The 20,616-nt window shown below is 35.2% G+C and overlaps 1 protein-coding gene across 7 annotated transcripts in view; it reads right to left on the bottom strand.

The window, feature by feature from the left end:
- The window catches only part of LOC150094297 (protein mono-ADP-ribosyltransferase PARP4-like), an 879,331-nt gene that overhangs the window by 621,908 nt on the left and 236,807 nt on the right, over nucleotides 1-20,616 (bottom strand). For all 7 annotated transcript variants that reach the window (XM_090411811.1, XM_090411815.1, XM_090411816.1 and 4 more), the window contains exon 9: nucleotides 10,940-11,100. In XM_090411811.1, coding sequence (XP_090267937.1) covers nucleotides 10,940-11,100 — 161 coding nt within the window. The remainder of the gene's footprint in view (nucleotides 1-10,939; nucleotides 11,101-20,616) is intronic.

Raw genomic sequence — 20,616 nt, 5'->3', positions numbered from 1 at the left:
AAGATATAAATGCCTTTGAACATGGTTATGTATGTGGTGAAGGAGTGGAAAAATATGCTTTGGGTTTGGACCTTTTAAGTATGTCTGGGGAGGGAAAAGAAAAAAATCTAGAACAAGACCAAATACATTGCATATCTAATTATAAGAATAGGTTAGGTCATAATTTATTATGTCTATACACAAATGCGAGGAGCATTAGAAACAAAAGGGTTGAGTTTGTTGCTTTATTGAATACGATGTGGCCTAAGATTGTTGGCATTAGTGAAACCTGGCTATCAGAATCAGAGATATGTTAAGTGGGATCGAGTGTAACGGATATACTATTTTTAGGAATGACAGAAGAGATAGGAGAGGAGGAGGAGTGCTACTAATGATATCAGATGACTTAAGTCCAGTTAGGGTAGAAATACAAGAAAACAATGATGGTAACAATGTTTCATGTAGCAATGAGTTTGAGTCGATTTGGTGTGAAGTGGAGGTTAAGAGAATGAAATATATGGTGGGGTGTTGCTACAGACCTGGCAGCTCAGTTGTAGGGGAATGAAGAAATGCATTGCCAATTTAGCCTTATGGGTACCAAGCAAATGATCATTATGGGTGACTTTAATTTTCCAAACATTGATTGGGTAGAAGAGAAATCTCATGATCAGAAAGAACAGGAATTTATTGAATTGTTGCAAGATAACTTTCTCAAGCAGCACGTGAAAGAAGGAACTCAAGGTCAAAGAGTGTTGGATTTGCTCATAGCATCAGAAGGGATCTCTGTCAAGAATATGGCTATTTTACCACCAATTGGTGACAGAGAGATCATGCTGTTCTTTCTTGGAAGTATCTACTTGTATTGAAGCTCCGATTAAATCAGGCTACATTCTAAATTACAAAGCTGGAAATTATGATCAACTTAAAAGAATACCATCTTTGGTCCCATGGTATCAGTTACTGAATGGAAAAAATGTCAGCAATGCATGGGAATCTTTGAAAAAGTGCTTGAATGAGGTAATATCTGAATGTATCCCTAGTGTTCAAAGAATAAATAGGTTGGGAGTGAAATGGATGTGCAGCCTTATTAAGCTAGAGATCCACAAGAAGAAGTTGATGTGGAAAGAATATCGTGAGAATAAGAGTGAGAAGAGTTATAAAATATATAAAGCTCAGGCCAGAAAAGTAACAAGTATTGTGAGAAAAGCTAAAACGGAATATGAAAAGAAATTGGCCAAGCAAGCTAAAGGCAATCCAAAAGAATTTTATCGTTATGTTGTAAGAAAAAGAAAGAATGAATGTGGAAGAATAACTTTATTGAATACACATGGTACACGAGTGTCGGATGCTAAGGAGATTGTTCAGTTAATAGGTGCTCACTTTGCTAAGATATGAACGTGTGGACAGACTTATGTGTTCGTCGAGCATGTTGTTTATTTTTTAACGGTATATGTTAGAACACAGAAACTAAGTAAATAATTAATTTATTAACTTATTGCTGATATTTTGCTGGTGTTATAACCAGCATCTTCAGAGCACAAAAACACAGTTTGTCACAATACGTGAGACTATAACAACATGGTGTAATCAACGGACTAGTTAAACAAAATTGTAGCAGCAACACAAAGACTAGAGTCCTGATTTTAGGTGCCCTCCATCTGAAAAGAAAAAAAAAAAAATTGTAGCTATCATATAAGACTAGAGTCCTAAACAAAAAAAAAAATAAAATAAAAAAGGTACTAGTTTTTTCTTAAGATGACTGTCTCCCAGATCTTAGGCAAGTTAATACAGCCATATTTGTTGAGATTTGGAGTGTGTTTCAGGGCTTCTGATAGGCTTGACTATCAGATGCCTTAGAAATCAGATACCTATTGACTTGGGTCAAGGGATGGTTGACAGATATCAAAAAGTGGTATACAGTGGGTGTGAATCTGCCAGATTTAAGGTAACCAGTAGTGTACCTCAGGGTTCAGTCCTTGGACTATTATTGTTCAATCTATACATTAATGACATCAAGCAGGATCTATCATCAGATTTGCAATTGTTTGCTGATGATGCAAAGATAGGTAGGGCAATCAGGGATGCTACTGATATTCAGATATTACAAAATGATTTGAATAGACTGGAAATCTGGGCTAACAGAAATGGCTATCAGTTTAATGTTAGTAAAGTTATGCACTTTGGCATGATTAGAGTTCCAGTGACATATTATATTAGTGTGGTTATGCTACAAGAAACTGAAGTGGCAAGGGATCTTGGTGTATTGATGGATAAGAATTTAAAGTTCAAAGGTCACATGACTGATAAAAGATAATGGTACACTATTATCTTTTATCAGTCTCAATTACCAAGTCTTTAAAAATATCTGACTAAGTATTTCATTCTATTCACCTCTATCTCACACCATACTGCCTGAAAACCACTGGCACTATTTCTCTCTTGCATCTCTACCTTGTATGTACATAACAATTTCTCTACCATCAATAGAACTCCCACCCACCCCTCCCTTTTTGTCCTTTCTATCTTCATGAAACACATCATATCCTTCCATCTCTATTCCTGTCAGAATGTCATCCTCATCCAACCATTCATGAAATTCACAAAAAGTTGTCTCACTTATTCCAACAATTCATGTTCTATCTGTTAATTGCATCTGTTTTCCAATCAATTTTGTCTCTTGAAAATTCAATAAATAAAATCTCGAGTTTCACTAAAGAAAACACCTGCTACCTATGTATAATATGGATTAACTCACCTTCAGTTGAGAAATCTTGATAAGAGGATACAAAACTCAGGACATTTCAACCAAAGGGCAAATGTCATGTCACGTCCTCACAAAAGCATTAGAGATTTCCAGAGTAACACAAAAATTAGTTGCTGTTGTGCTGAGCAGATTAAATCGAAAACATCTAGATTCAGAGAATTAAAATTTTAGGACAGAGATTATTACATCATTTCACCTTGAAACTGATAGGTGTTTCAAGGATGAATCTGTTGAAAGAGACCAAAAAAAGGTAGTAGATGTAAAACTGATTATATCACTAAACAAATAAATATTGTTGCACAAACAATTGCATTGTTTGTGCAACAATATTTAGCCAATAACATCTCAGGAATATGAGTGTTTGCCTCCAATGGACAAGCTTATATAGTTCCTTGAGGTTGTAAGGCTTGTCTTTTTTTCATTTAATAATAATAATAATAATAATAATAATAAAAATTCCAGTTTACTATAGCAAATGTTGCAAAATATTGCTGATTGCAAAAGTGAGTTAAAAACAGCACTGTGCCATAAGGCTTGGGCTGCCAATTTTCTACAGTTCATTATAGCAATCTACTTCTAATTTTTCAATTTAAAATATGCCACAAATATGCAAATGATTAATGAAATAAAGAGCCAAAAGGCTTCACTTTGGTGATGTTAAAATTATTTAAATTAAGGGGATATTTAATCCCACATTATTTCAAAGCCGAATAAGAAAACTCTAAGATAGAAATCAAATCAAAGAGTTTCATGCCGAATACAGAAAACAATAAAAGTTCGGCAAGTCTAAGCGTGAGCAAACACCTAGGTGGTACAATACTGGGCAACTCATTGTAAAGATGGATAAAGCTACGATCGCTATTCTTAGTATTTGCCCTAATGTAAAACTCATCCCCTAGGAGATGAATTTTGTTTTACATTAAGGGAGATAAGTCACTACCCAGATCAGTTTCAACCTTTATTGAGGTCTCATCAGTGAGTAGGCAGACCAAATAATACCAAGATTATAGTGATAATAGCTTTAATACTTTACAGTACGAGTTATCAAAAAGGTGCACAGATAAATTAATGAAATAAAGAGCCAAAAGGGTTCACTTCGGCAATGTTAAAATTATTTAAATTAAGAGGATATTTAATCCCACATTATTTCAAAGCCAAATAAGAAAACTCTAGGATAGAAATCAAAGAGTTTCATGCCGAACACAGCAAACTATAAAAGTTCGGCGAGTCTAAGTGTGAGCAAACATCTGGGTGGTACAATACCGGGCAACTCGTCGTAAAGGTGGATAAAGCTACGATCGCTATTCTTAGTATTTGCCCTAATGTAAAACTCATCCCCTAGGAGATGTATGTTGTTTTACATTAAGGTAGATAGGTCACTACCCAGACCAGTTTCAACCTTTATTGAGGTCTCATCAGTAAATAGGCAGACCAAATATTACCAAGATTATAGTGATAATAGCTTTAATACTTTACAGTATGAGTTGTCAAAAAAGGTGCACAGATAAATTAATGAAATAAAGAGCCAAAAGGCTTCACTTTGGCAATGTTAAAATTATTTAAATTAAGGAGATATTCAATAAAGGTTGAAACCAGTCTGGGTAATGATGAAAAATTTTTCTTCAAAGAAAAATTTTTCACACTAGACTCACGAGTGGAGAAAACTGACTTCTTATCTCCCTTCCAAGATCTTAAACAGCACTTAGTTTGAACATGATTAAATTTTTTATTACAGTCTATGTATTTACCTTTCTGCACTTCTCCACTTAAGTTCTTGTTGTTTTTATCATAAGGAGAATTCTGATTGCTACACTTATAAAGTGATATTGTCCTTTCAGGGCACAAGTTCTGTTTTCTGTCACTAATATTTATCCTCAGTTGTCTATCATCTTGGTAATTTGTTTCTTTAGTCCTTCTTCTGTGATCACTCATTCTTTTGTATCTCCGCTGACCTTCCAAATTTCTAATTTTTCTACCTTGACAAAATTTGCCTTAACTATTTGTTGATCATTAGTGCCCACATCTGAATTTTGCATGGCTATTTGTTGTTGTGATGGCTCATTAGTATCTTGTAGTGTTTCAGTTTGATAAAACACATCAGAATTCACATCATCATCCTTTTTAGTTAATTGACTTACAGATGACCTTTCCTTAGATGATAGTTCTAATTCATATGGCAATTTAAACTGCTTTGTCTGGTGTCTAGTTCTATCATAATCATGATTTCCATTTCTTCTGGTACATCTCTTCTTGTTCATCAGGGATACTTCTCTCTTAGAAAAATCACAGGAGAATTGGTACCTTGCTAAGAAATTTGTTCCTAAAATAATGTGGGAGCTCAAGTTGGATTTAGTGGGAACAACAAATAAATCTTGCCACACACATATTCCAAATTCTGGTAGGTAAATCTTTGCAGGAAGTTTCTCATATGCTATGAAGCTCGAGTCTGAGAGAGTATTAATTCTTACAGGTTCTCTCAGCTTGGCAGTGCTTTTCCATAATTTGTTCTTTAAGGTTAAGAAATAATCCATTCTGATGGTAGAGGCATTGCATCCTATATCTAATAAGATGTCACATTTAGAGCCCAGGATATCTCCTCTAATTCTCATCATTCTTTCATTAGGTGCTTGGTGTTTCTGAATTCTATTATTTCTTCTGTGGGGTATGTATCCAAATTTTGAGTCCCATCTGCTATTTGAGTAGTTTCCCTTGTTATAGAAACAATTCCTGGCATAATGTCCAACTTTGTTACAATTATAACATTTGGGAGGATCTCTATGTTTTGTCTATGTCTTAGATTGAGGGATAATAGACATCTGTTTTTTAACATTATCTAGTCCTTGAATTACCTTATCTAGACTAGTTAAAATGGGTTGATTTTGTTTTTCCACTTCATGTTTAATTATCTCATTAATTTTATCAGTTGTGAGGTTTTGGTCTTCTTGAGATTTTAAAGTAATAGCTAATAATTGTCTCACAACCTCATTACGACTAACCATTATTGGCTGATTTAACCTATTTACTTCCTGGTGAATTAGGGTTTGCACTTCTGTCATCAGCCTTTTGTCAAATTGCTCTTTACCTTCAGTTATGCAATTAATACTACTTGGACTCCCTCCAATATTCTTTCCCTTTCCTTTTTCATCCTTATTTTTCTTTTCAACTTCAGATTGGTTCAAGGAACAACCAGTCTTATTCAACATTAACAAGACCTACACATTGAGGGATAAAAGTCTCCTAACATTTGTTCTTTATCTTTAACAATCTTGAGACACTCTTCTAAGGTGGAAATTTTCTTCTTATAGGCTGTTTCTCTTAATTCTGATCTAACGCCTTGGCGGAACTGTTGGAATACAGCCAAATCTAAGTGAGGTTTATCCTCATTAGTCACATTTAAACTGTTGGCTAGTGTCAACAAATGATTATAAAAATCAGTAACAGTCTCTTTATCCTTTTGTAAGACTCTCTGTAACTTCTATAAATTTGGGCCAATACTTCTTAATTTTGAGAGCAGTGAAATCAAGTTATCCTTAAATTTTTGATAATCTAATGTTTCCTTTAGCACTAAAGATGAATACAAAAAAGTTTTTGCCTTGCCAATTAATTTGCTTCTTAATAATATAAGTAATTGGAAATCAGTCCAATTAGCTATTTCCCTAAGTTTTTCAACATAAGTAAAAAAAGGACAGACGTCATCTGATTCTTCACCTGAAAACTGGGGAAAAACCTGTTGTGGGTTTACTGTATGAAAAAACTCACTATCTTCCATTTTAGAAGTAGATGAAACAGCCATATTACTCTGTTAACAACAACTTTAAAAAAAAAATAGAATCCTAAAATAAGCTCTATGTTTGCCTGAATTTAGTTTACAACCAATTCACTTGATTCACTTATTTTATCTTTAAATTCCTTTTACTATAACAAATTTTAATACTTAATATTACAATCTTTTTTTTTTTTTAATGAATTCAAATCTTGCGGCTGCGCCATTCTGTTGGATCTTACTTCTTCCCAATCTATACTTTGGATCCGACATGATTACTATTATGATGTTCTTAACTAATTGATAAGTTGTAAGTTGATTTCTAATTCAAATATAAAGAAAATTTATATTTAAAGACTGCGCCAGTTTATATCTGACTTAGTTCAAGAATTGAAGATAAACCAACTCTCAACTACCCTTCCTTTATATGTTGTTTTATATATACTGGCCGAGTATATTTAACTTACTTAATTTACCCGCTTTGGTTCGAATATTTTATGAATGGTGCAGTAAAAGAGATTCAAGCAAAATACAACTTTAGATAAACAAAAACAAACATTTAATTTAGAATCACAAATTTTACACTTAAATTCAAATCAGTAATTAAGATATCACAAACATTTTAACTCCTCAGGTAAATTCAATCATTCAGCTCATACAATGGTAAATCAGTTATCTCTATAATACAGTCTTCTCACAGTTCCTTAAGTTCCAAATACAACAAAAATTGCAGTAATACCTCTTCGCAAACAAACACTTTTAAATTTACACTTTAGCTAACTTCCTCAATAGTTACTGTTAGTATAAGGAAATTCTAGGATGAAACTCTCACACTTCTCTGTATAGGAATATTAACGGTTGGAATAATCTTACCAATAATCTTTTTTCTTCACCTACTTATACGTAAACACTTTTTATAACTGTAAACACTTAACAGTATACGGCACTCATTAAAATAATTCCTCTAAGCAATAACTGAATTAATCATCGTTCACAATACACATAAACAAATGTTGTTGCATAAAGTACTACTGATCACTCATGAAATAAGGCAACACACAATAATTCCTTAACTTGAGGTTTTATATACACAGTTGTTCACTCTTCCGGTATTCAATTAATTCTTTAGACACTACAATTCTAAACACAGTTAACAGTAAACTTCGATTTTACAGCCTCTACTATTCCCTAGTTACTCGATGCTTTATTTCAAGATTCTGTGTGTCCTTGACAGGTCGGCCCTGAAATTATATCTCAATTCAAGTATCGCTAGTCTAATTAGTAGTCTCTCAGCTGTTTTCCGTAGCTATAATTGTTATTCTACAACTTATTAGCTAACTGCTTCTTGACTAGTAGACTTTATTAGCTGCTTGAGTGACTTGCCGACTCACTATTATCGCACTGTGATTCCCAAATGCCGAATGCTCCGATTTCAACCTAATGCCAATCCTCTCCTTTCTCTCTCTCTTAATTCCTCTCTCCCTTAATAATCTATAATTTCAGCGTTCATCGCTTATATATATCTGTTCTTCCTGCCTAAATTGTTCTCGTGATCTAAAACTCTTTTCAATAAACTTTCTCCTCACGAGGTGTTCCAACTCGCGCTCGCTTACTTACATGCATCTCCATGACAAAAAAACAAAACATAATAAAATTGAGCTATTACATAATGTTAAATTTCTACAAATAGGAATAAATAGAGAATATTAACATTTCAATTAATGCGCAGTTAAATTATCAAATACAAGTTCTTATAATATTAACATAGTAATAATTTAATACAGTCTTTTCATTATTAATACATATATCTTTGATTAAATAATTAGATATTAGACAAAATTAAAGTAGTTATATGAATATTAAATTATAAAATAAGTTATTTACATTAAATAATGTTTACAAGTCTAGCCTTTGTGATGGAAGATCATGTTGGATTCTGAACCAAATAATAATTACTCAAATTAATACATATTCAGAATCCAACAATGACCTATCTCCCTTAATGTAAAACAACATACATCTCCTAGGGGATGAGTTTTACATTAGGGCAAATACTAAGAATAGCGATCCTAGCTTTATCCACCTTTACAACAAGTCGCCCGGTATTGTACCACCCAGATGTTTGCTCACACTTAGACTCGCCGAACTTTTATAGTTTGCTGTATTCGGCATGAAACTCTTTGATTTCTATCCTAGAGTTTTCTTATTTGGCTTTGAAATAATGTGGGATTAAATATCCTCTTAATTTAAATAATTTTAACATTGCCAAAGTGAAGCCTCTTGGTTCTTTATTTCATTAATTTATCTGTGCACCTTTTTGACAACTCATACTGTAAAGTATTAAAGCTATTATTACTATAATCTTGGTATTATTTGGTCTGCTTACTCACTAATGAGACCTCAATAAAGGTTAAACCGGTCTGGGTAGTGACCTATCTCCCTTAATGTAAAACAACATACATTTGCGACGAGTTGCCCGGTATTGTACCACCCAGGTGTTTGCTCACGCTTAGACTCGCTGAACTTTTATAGTTTGCTATATTCAGCATGAAACTCTTTGATTTCTATCTTAGAGTTTTCTTATTCGATTTTGAAATAATGTGGGTTAAATATCCCCTTAATTTAAATAATGCAAATGATTCATGTCTCTCTCTCTCTCTCTCTCTGTGTGTGCAATTCATGGCACACCGATCTTCAAAGTAAAGTGTGATACATTACTCACATTTCGCAAACATGATCTGATTCATCCATGTTCAATATAAGTGTGTTGTTAAATTATCCACAATATATTTCAAACATGCAACACTTGTGCTTACAAGCAACCTAACAGTAGCTAACGGATTTTCTCAAATCATGTGCAATCACATTTCAAGTTACTAAAAAATTCAGTGATATCTCAATTATCCAACTACAGTGGTAAAGCAATTTTCCAGCTGGATAACTGAAGGAGTGGATAAATAAAGGCACTCTTACATCGTACTGTATCATAAGTCAGCTGACACACTAATCCAATCAAGGGTTGGTTAATTCTAAATTCATATGTATGAAGGTCATATAACTGAAAGATCACTTACTAATTTAATTTCTAGATGTTTTAATATTATGTGCAATTTTGATAATTTGTTTCTAGTAGTCATAACATTAAAAAAAATAAAAATAAAAATTTCACATTTGACATCCATAGATGCCGTATAGGCACTGCCATGCCTCACCGGGTTTTGGGAATGAAACCTTCTGCTAGAAGTAGTGGTATGGTCACAGATGCCCTTTAAGTGTTAGTAGGGCAATCACAAACATCCTCTTGGAAATATAACAAATAACATCTGGAGTTTCACTAAAGTTTCGAAGCCCATGGAGGGATTTGAATCGACAGCCTCTTGGCTTGTGAATGGATACGTTAACCACTCAGCCAACCTGGCTGGCATTGTAACATTAAGCTGGTTATATCATCATCAGCTGCCATTTTCTGTTCACTGCTCGATGAAGGCTTCCCCCAAAGTTCACCAATGTGTCTTATCTAGAGATTTCCTATGCTACTGAGATCTAGCCATCTATTTAAATCTCATGAGAATTTTTATAAGGATCTCTCAACTGAAGGTGAGTCAGTCAATATCGTGTCTGCACAATAATTCTTCGTGTGAAAATTCTTCACAAAAATTCATTGCAGAGAAAATTCATAAAGGGAAATTTAATAGTGTGGAAAATTAATCACAGGAAAAGTCATCATGAGAAAATATATCATGGGAAAATTCTTCATAAGAAAATTTGAAATCCTAGTCATGCCATTCCCATATATGAAAAAAAAAAAAAAAAAAAAAGAATTCAAATAAATACTATATGAATTATTTATTATTTAGATTATATTTAGCATTCCGAAATTTTGACACCCTGGAGGTGTCAGTCACATAATAATAATAATAAAATAATCTTAAAGTTATTCCTATTCTTTCTTACTTAGATACTACAGGCTCTGTAAATGTAATATTAATTTTACAAAACTGGGATAGAGTGGTTAGGGAGAAAGAAACCATATTTAAGAATATTATTATTATTACGTGACACCTTCAGGAAGTTCAAGGACTCATCGAGGGAGGGCACATACTCTACAACTCTGTCTCTACCACTCAAGTTCACCAACTGCAACTATACCAACGCCATCTACTCTACTCTTTTGCCCTAGGTAAACACTGGAATTTAGTATATCGATTTCCTGGTATTCCATGCGCTTGCTTTTTAGTTTATTTTGTCTTTATTTATATTTCTTAGCATTCCTCTACTTGAGTTACCTAAAAGAACAATACACATAAGCAAATTTTTGGTGATTTAGCTAATCCATACACTATAATTCCTTAATTTTTCCATTCCAGATTTTTAAATATTTCTTCAAGGAGAGATGTAAAGAGTTAAATCATTAATAAGACAGAATCATTTACCTGATTTGAGACTGTAGCACCATTTGTTGAATCCTAGAAAATTCATCTTCATCTGTTCCAATATGTTTAATATAACAATGAAGAGAATGATATTTAGCTTGTAGTTGCCCCTTTGGGGCCCAGCCACTTGCTTCACTCACAGTAACCATATCTCTTAATAACTGCAATAAAAAGAACAAAGTTAAGAAACATTTATTATTATGGCTAACATATTTGCACTAAGGAGATCCATCTTATCCAACATATTTGGTGGATAAGACAGACTTCCTGAAGTAAGATGGACCAATCACCTTAGCACTTTAAACTTAATCAACCATCTACATACCCTCCAGCAATGCATCCCATTCATTTGGCATCAACCAAGAAAAACATATGGTTATTATCCTCAGTTTTCTCAAAAGTCCCTCATACAACTTAAAGGAACAGTTTTTTTTCTTTTTCTTGCTGCTCTATGAAACCCTTCTCTATATTCTTCCTAGTAAAGTACCCCCCCCCTTCCTTAAAAATCTCTATAGGCAAACCTCGCTTAAAGCGATGAATTAATCCACGCGATGAATTGTGTTAAGCGAATTCAATAAACAATAGGAATAATATTACTTCATCCATCAGTTAGCATGAATTTGGGGGAAAAAAATAAGTAAAGATGTTTGAATTGTGCTCAACTTTTTTATCCTGTCATGCAATTTGCGATAGCTGGCAAATGCTTTACCAAGATTTCGGTGGACATCGAAGCTTCATTCCTTATCAGGATCAGCATCAAACAAAATTTCCTTAGCATGCTTAATATGATTGAAAACTAGCTCAAATTCTTTTGCAGTTAGCTTCTTAGTCGTAATATTCTCTTCTTGTTCACACACCTTTTCTTCTTCCTATACACGCTGTTCTTCTAGTTGAAGAAGATCATGCTTGCTTAATGTCCTGAATGGGGAAACGAGCAAATTTCTCACAGCTTTATTATCCAGTTCATTAAGTCCAAGTTCCTTTCCAATTGTGATGATTTCTTCAAAATATTAGACTTTGGATTTTGTGCATGATAAACTAACATAGGCTTGAGTTTAAAGCCACCTTCTGCACTGCCTCCTAATACGAGTGTAAGACGATCTTTAGATACTTTATATTCTGGTTGCGATGTTTCAGATTTAGCTAGGAAAGTTTTTGTTAGCATATGCTTCCAAAAGAAACCAATTTTGTCAACATTGAATATTTGCTGATCATCATAATCACCCTCCTGAATTATCCTTTGCAATTCTTCAGGAAACTCGGCCACAGAATCTTTATCAACATTAGCAGATTCCCCAGTTATTGTTACGTAATGCAGTCCGGTTTGATTTTTAAAACGTCCAGACCATCCTAAACTCGCAGTGAAGCTTTCATATTCCTCTAGAAATTTGGTTTCTTTCAATGAGGTAAAAATATAGAGAGCTTTTGCCTGAATATTCCCTGCACTAAGAGGTATTCTTTTCTGGCTATAATCCTCAATTCAGAGTGATAGAAGAAGCTCCATCTCAATCAGTAAATGGCTTCTATTTCAGGTGATCTGCATGCTTAAAGAAGCAGTAGCAACTTTTCCTTGTTCTCTGTATTCTTTGCTCTTATTTAATATAGTCAACAGTAGATTCGCTAGATTCCATGTCTTGCACAATCATTGTATTATTAGCGCTACATTCATGTCTCTTAATGACATCCAGCCTTTTGGATCGCTGCAGATTGGCGACGAAATGGTTTCGCGTAACGTAAAAAAATTGACTTTGATTAATTACTTGCATAAAGTGGGAAATGGTATCATTTCACTCAGTTGTGCAACTGATTATCGTGCATATCGAATTCGTGTTAAGCAGAGTTTTCCTGTATTATCTTTTTTTCCTTACCAATCACATCGCAGATTATATTTGCTCAATCTCACTCATAAATAATTCAGAGTCATTATACGTCCTAAGTTAATTATTTGTGGACCATTTTCAGGTTTCTTGATCAATCTTGGCTCACATTTAAATTAAATTTAAATTTAATTTATTTAAAAATGGAGTTGGTTTTATCATCAGTAAAAAAGTTAAATGCATAAGGATGATATTAGTGATAAGATTCTGAAGCATGGATTTTAACGTAATGGAAGCAAAACTCACTCACCGGGTATACACAACAACAAGGTTTTGATATGGAGAGGACATGATTTGAGGAGTAGTTGGAGGGAACATTTCAAAATAAGAGTGTAATCATCGTAGAAATTCTTAGAAATTAATGCAGAGGAGAAGATGGAATTGGAGTTGAAAAAATGTTCAAACTATTTGGCTGTGGTGAAAGAAACAAGGAAGGATAAAAGTATAAATTTTTGAATCAGAAATGATCAAAACTGGGAACAGGTAGTTTGAGAAAAGACAAGCCATGAATCATAGGATACAGTTGGAATGGTAAGTGGAAATCGATAATGGATTATTTCCTTATTGATAAAGAACTTAGCAGCGAAGTTATGGACACAGTTTTGTCATTTGTTTCTTGAGATGGAGATCACTAACATAGTTGCCTTTAAACTGTGTATGGGAAATAAATGTGGAATATAGGAAATAAGTGTTAGAGAGAGAGAGAGAGAGAGAGGGATACAGGAGAGCAATCAAGGAACCGAGTTGATAAGAGGTGTGATGTATGGAGACTTGATGATCCGTAGTGTGCAAGATAGGATGCCAGAGGAGTGTTTGCCTGGAGGAACAATAGAAAATGTGGCTATGGCAATTAAGCAAGGTGAAAGGGTGGATGAGATGATTGTGTGATAGTGGGCACGAATCACTTGAGAGGCAGTGTAAATAGCATAGTGAGAGATCTCAGATTCATGCTTGAGGTTGTACAAAAGAAAACGCAGACAGGAAAGATAGTACGTGTGTGTGTGTGTGTGTGTGTGTTACCCAGGTATGATAATGATGAGCTGAACAGAAGAGCAGTAATAATGAATAGCATAATACCCATAATGTGTGAGAAAAGAGGACTGGAATATGTGGATGCTTGGAGGACATTTGAGGACAGAAAGGAACTGTATGTGAGAGACTGCTTGCATTTGAATGAGGAAGGACGTAAGTATCTAGAGATATTGCTGTTTTCTGAAAGAGTCAGTATGCCAATGCAGGGAAACTAGAATTCCCAGAGTGGATGGTAGCAGAGGTGGCATCTTGTAGGAATGGGCACACGGGGAAAGGGGAACGACATCAGGTAATGCTGAGTGCAGTGGAGTCTGAAGGGGGATAATGATAGGTATAGAAACAGAGACATTTTTATGCTTTATACTTATACCAGGAGTATCTGGAATAAAGGAGATGAATTGGTTGTGCTGACAGCATCAGCCTGGCCAAAAATTACTGGGATCTCTGAGACATTGTTAACATAAAATGATATAATAACAATATCAGCCTGGCCAAAAATTACTGGGATCTCTGAGACATTGTTAACATAAAATGATATAATAACAGGAATACAAGTAGCAGGGTACAGCATTTTTCAGCAGGATAGGAAGGATGTGGCAGTGGAGTACTGATTATGATAAGTGATGACTTATGTCCTCTAAGAGTGGGGGCTTTGGAAGGCAGTGACACTAATGGTTTTGGTCATTAGATCAGAAGAGCTGATAATAACTATGATGATATCTCCTCCCCCCCCCCAGTTGGAGAGAGAGAGTGACCATGTGGTTTTGACTTGGAAGATGAATAGACATGTAGGGGTATGAAAGAAAAGGGAATGCATGTAGAATTATAAGGTGGGTGATTATAATAGTCTTAGATATCAACTTGGGGCAGTTCTATGGAGGGCAAAATTGAAAAGCCAGAATATCATTAGTGCTTGGAAATTGTGAAGAAATATTTGTTAGCAGCAACAGTAAGCTGTATTATATGAGTGAAGAAGAAGGCATAGTTTGGTGTAAAGTGGATGACAAAAAATATCAAACAGGAATAGGATGAAAAAGAGGTTATGGAAGAGATATAAGGAGAGGGGGTGGAGAACAGATGCATGAGGAATATAAGATGCAGGCCACGAGAGTGACTAGTATGGTAAGGAAGGCAAAACTGGAATATGAGAAGAGATTGGTACTAAGATCCAAAGAAAATTCTAGGGAATTTCTTAACTATGTGGCTAACAGGAAGAGAAATGATTGTGGGATAAAAATGGGAATAGAATGACTGATGCAGAGGACATAGTGGAGTTGTTCAATGAACAACTCCACTTTATTGGATTATTTCATCCTGGAGAAGTAAGTTTTAATACTACAGGGATAGGGCAGGTTCGAGGTTTGGAGGTGCAAGAAGAGAGTGTGTTCCAAATACTGACTACTCTGGATATCAGTAAAGCTGTGGGACTGAATGGTATTTCACCACGGGTTTTGAGAGAAAGTGATAAAGAACTGACAGCTCCGTTGACCTTGCTTTTAATGAAAGTCAGGCTACAGGAAAGGTGAGGTACCCAAGGAATGGAAAAAAGGTAAGATAGTTCCATTGCATAAGGGCAGTAGCAGACTGGAAGTGTTTAATTATAGGCCAGTTTGTGTTTCATCAGTAGTTGTTAAGATCTTGGAGGACAATGACCTGCAGTGATAATAGAGTTATCATTCCACTGAATAAGACCCTGATCAGACCACACTTAGACTATTGTTCTCAAATTTGGTCCCCAGGATTTGAAGGGGATAAATTAACTGTGAAAAGAGTACAGAGGCGGATAACAAAGATGGTTTCAAGACTGTACAATTTTTGTTATGAGGATCAGCTGAGGGAACATGGACTGCATAGTTAGGTAGATAGAAGAAGGAGAGGTGATATGATTGAGACTTTTAAACTATTGAGAGGTAGTTACAGGGTTGACACTGGGGAGTTCTTTCGCTTGGTGGAACAGTGGGAAGCAGGGTGAGAAGTGGCTTCTTTGCATGGAGGGTAGTTGAACCATGAAATGCATTACCTGATAGAGTGGTTAGAGCAAGAACAGTCAATGAGTTCAAGGAGTGGTATAATAGACTTTGTGTTACCTAGGAAGGACCTCCCACAATGAGGCTTTCAACTCCATGGAGGAGTGAATAATAATAATAATAACAATAATAATATGTTAGCAGAAATGTGAAAAGAATGGAGTGCAGTTTGTCAATGTGTGGAATGAGTTTGAAGGAAGAAATGAACTGCATAAGAGTAATAGACTGCATCTGAATGATTTTGATGTTAGTCATTTGGAGAGGCTGTTGCTGGAAATGACAGTAATGAGTGCAGAGAATGAATCTGAGCAAGTAAGAAGCGATATGGAAAAAAAAAGGGGGGGGGGCAAGGAAGGAGAGACTGAAGTGGTGCTTATGATTGCTAAAGTTGATAGCAAGAGAGTGTTGAAAATGAGAGAACAAGTGAGCAAGACAAACAGGAAGACTCAGGGTTGACAACGGAACACAGTGTGAGAAAAGGTGATGCTCCAAGAGGATATGTGCATAGACAAAAATGATAGAGAATGACCTGGTATGTAAGGAAAACAGTTGGATTTGAAAAAGGTTCTGGGATGAGTAAGGGGAAACAAATGGCTTAAGGAAAGTATGGAGAAGATACATCTAATAAGTGGTATCAGTGATACTCGTTATATGAACGCTAGAAATATCAGAAACAAGGGGAATGAAATGGTTGCATTGATTGAGTTCATTCACCCAAAATTTGTTGGAATAAGTGAGATATAGTTGGATGACCTGACAGGAAGGGTATGATGCATTTTGTGAAGATAGAAAAGGTAAAAATGGAGGAGTGTTATTGATGATAGAAAGTTATATCCATACAAAGTAGAGATGCAATGGGGGAAATAGTTGTAGTGGTTTTCAGGCAGTACAGTGTGAAATAGAGGTAAATTTCTTTTGATATATTACCACATGATAAGATGATAGTCAAACTAGAGTAAATGGGATAGGATATTAGACTAGTTCATTGGATAGGAGATTGCCTGTCTGATAGGTATCAACAAGTTATGTATGGGGGAGCAAACTCTGAGAAGAGGAAAGTCATTAGTGGTGTGCCTCAGGGGTATGTTTTAGGGCCATAGATGTTTAACCTGTATATTAATGATATTGGGAAAGATTTTAATGGTGATATGCAGTTGTTTTCAGATGATGCAAAGTTGGGATGAACTATGAGGAGTAAAACAGATGTTGTAGCCTTACAAAAATACTTCAATGGACTGAGTGAATGGGTACGGGAGTGGGGATGCCAGTTCAAGGTTGTGAAATAAAAGATTTTAAGAAAACAAACATGGGATGCAGAATTTACTCTTGATGGAGATATATTGTTGGAGGTGGAGGAGATAAGAAATCTTGGGGTGATGGTGAGAAGGATCTGAAATTTAGAGGACATATTGCCAAAATTTTGAGGACAACACAACGAATTCTGGCAATGATGTGGAGGACACCGACTTGTAGAAGTAAGGAGATTCTAATTCCATTGTATAATGCTCTGATTAGGCCACATATGGACTATTGTGCACAGATTTGACCACCTGGTTTTCAAAAGGATGAAGAGAGGTTGAAATGGGTCTACAGGTGATTAACAAAATAGTTTCTGATATCTGGAATGTTGAATATGAAGAAAGATTGAGATGATGCAAATTGCAGAGTCTAGTGAATAGGAGGGTGGCATGATAGAGATGTACGAGCTGGTAAGGGGTTGTTATAGGATTAACATTGAAGAGGATTTTCATAAAATGGCGAGAGATTGAGGTTAGAACAAGAAGTCATCCCTGGAAGCTGTATAAGCAGGGTATGAGCAAGGAATTGAGAAGCAGTTTTTTGCATGGAAAGTTGTAAATGACTGGAATGTTGCTGAGAATGTGGCATCTGCAGAGAATTTGAATGTGTTTAAGGCACGTTATGGTGAGCTGAGTGTATGACAAAAAGGACCTCCAAGATTAGTCTGTAATTCCATAGGGTTTTAGGATAATAATAAGAATATCATAACATTATTTGATTTTTGCAGTGAAGAAAATAATGGAGATACCATGGAATTTGCAGATGGGAGTAGGGAAGCCTATTTATGCATTTTTTGATTTAGGAAAATGCCTTTTGATGAGATAAAGTCTGGGTAAGTTTTGAAAAGATAATTATAGGCAAAGAGACAGTTATGACCAAAAATATGTATGTCAAGTGTAAGAACTGTGCAAAAACTAAATTTGAATTTGGAGTGGTTTACTCTTAATAATGAATTGCAATAAGCAATGTCTTATTCTAAATGCTCTTCACAGTGGTTACAAACAGTGTTCTAGATGTGGGCAATGACCAGAGGGAAAATAGGTGGGTGAGCTGGCACAATCAAAAGAAGAGTGACAGAAGAAACTGGACAAATGTAACAGTATTACACAGAACTATGGGTTACATATTAATAGCAAGAAGAGTGAGAAAATTGTTTTAAAATCCTAGAAATTGTACAATAAAAGGTGTTGAGACTGAGAAGCAGTTTTTTGAGAGCAAAGTTAGATCTCGCTGAGAGGATATTTAATACTAAACACACTCTGGCTTTTTTATTTAGTAAAAAAATCACGCTATCTCAAAAAATTGAACAATCTCTAGATAGTGACAGTTGGAATCTTCTTAAAGTGAGAATTAAATCTCAAGCCACCAGAATTCAAAATGACAATAAACTGAAACTTATTAGAAAATTTGAATCCCTTAAACAAATACAAAGAAATTCAACTTCTTCGAAACCACACCTCCAAACCGAGAAAGTTGTTATTAACAAATCAAGTTAAAATCTTTCCGATGCAGAGAAAAGTGTCCTCAGTAAAGACCTAAATTTTGTTTTATCTCCCAGATCTATTCCTAGAGAATTATTACTTACAAAGATCGAAAAAGCTACCTCCTTTCTTCCTACCCAAGAGGCAAACTTACTCTGCATTAAATCCATTTTCATCATCAATAACACTAAACCCCTACAGACAATATCTCTTCATCAGAACGACAGGCTATTAAGAAGTTAGAAAATAACAAAAATATAATTATTCTTCCTGTGGATAAAGGCAACACCGCAGCTGTTCTTAACAACGATGAATATTATAACAAGATGATGGAATCGTTACTGAGTAACACTTACTCGATCCTCAAGAGAGATCCCAACCGCGAACTCCACAACCGGACCAACAATATACTGAGAACTACCTAGAAACATACACCTTTCTCTTCGTTCTCTCCATCTGCTTATTCTACGATTATATGGACTACCTAAAATTCATAAGGAAAATACCCCACTTTGATCTATAGTAGAAGGAATTGATTCTCCAACATATAACCTTTCAAAATATCTGGCTAAATCTCTCAAATGTTTTTTCCGGTAAATCATCGTCTTTTATTAAAAACTCCGCAGATTTTGTTTCATGCATAAAGGGTTTTGATATAGTCTCCTTATTTACCAATGTTTCTACGGAAGGAGTTCTTGTACTACTCAAAGATAAATATCTAAAAAGATCATGGCTTTACTTACTCATTGCATCCACTCAGGATACTTTAATTCTTGTGTAGAGGCTTAAGTGCTGTGAGGACATTATGTTGGAGGTTTAATGGATTTTTTTTACAACACTCAAAAAGAATTAAAATAGAATTTAATATTTCCTATATTTCATCCTAGTCACTAGGACATCTACGGGGATTACAAAAACAATTAATGTAACATACACACAAAAACTTACAATACTAAGCCCAACCACGTGGGTGATACTAAAGTCCTATCTAGGTGGAGCGCCCTCTAAGGGCGGTAGTAGGTGGCCTGGAATGTAAGGTGGGACCTCTGGTGATGAGTGTTTCCCAAATCTTCGGAAGTTTAATACAACCATATTTATTAAGATTTGGTTGGTTACTGAGAGCTGCTGCTGCTTCTAAGAAAAGTCTCTCTTTCTTTAATTTGCTGTGGTGGAGCATGGTGGTTTTCTTCCATGATACTCTGTGGGTGGTGTCCAAAACATGGTCAGCCAAGACAGACAGGCAGATCAGCATCCATCCGCCTAGAGGAACACAAGTCGTACATCGTTAAACACAATTATGGCCATTCAGGCTTGGCTGACCATGTTTTGGACACCACCCACAGAGTATCATGGAAGAAAACCACCATGCTCCACCACAGCAAATTCAAGAAAGAGAGACTTTTCTTAGAAGCAGCAGCAGCAGCTCTCAGTAACCAACCAAATCTTAATAAATATGGTTGTATTAAACTTCCGAAGATTTGGGAAACACTCATCACCAGAGGTTCCACCTTACATTCCAGACCACCTACTACCGCCCTTAGAGGGCGCTCCACCTAGATAGGACTTTAGTATCATCCACGTGGTTGGGCTTAGTATTGTAAGTTTTTGTGTGCATGTTACATTAATTGTTTTTGTAATCCCCGTAGATGTCCTAGTAACTAGGACAAAATATAGGAAGTATTAAATTCTATTTTAATTCTTTTTGAGTGTTGTAAAAAAGCCATTAAACCTCCAACATAACAGGATACTTTAAGTTTCAGGACACCATCTATAAACAAAATTATGGCCTTGCAATGGGTAATCCATTGTCACCTGTACTTGCAAACATCTATTTAGAAGATCTGGAAGTTAAAGCCATCTCTTCTTATCCTTTAAAACCAAGAATTTGGAAAAGATATATTGGTGATATTTTCCCGATTTGAAGTCATGGCTGTGAATCTCTCCTGAACTTCCTAGAACAT

The sequence above is a fragment of the Typopeltis vanoorti genome, chromosome 22, assembly GCF_054136105.1.
Source record: "Typopeltis vanoorti isolate ZY-2024b chromosome 22, IOZ_Tvanoo_1.0, whole genome shotgun sequence".
NCBI lineage: Eukaryota > Metazoa > Arthropoda > Arachnida > Uropygi > Thelyphonidae > Typopeltis > Typopeltis vanoorti.
The sequence above is the reverse complement of the archived record's forward strand: the minus strand, read 5'-3'. Positions and strand labels throughout refer to the sequence as shown.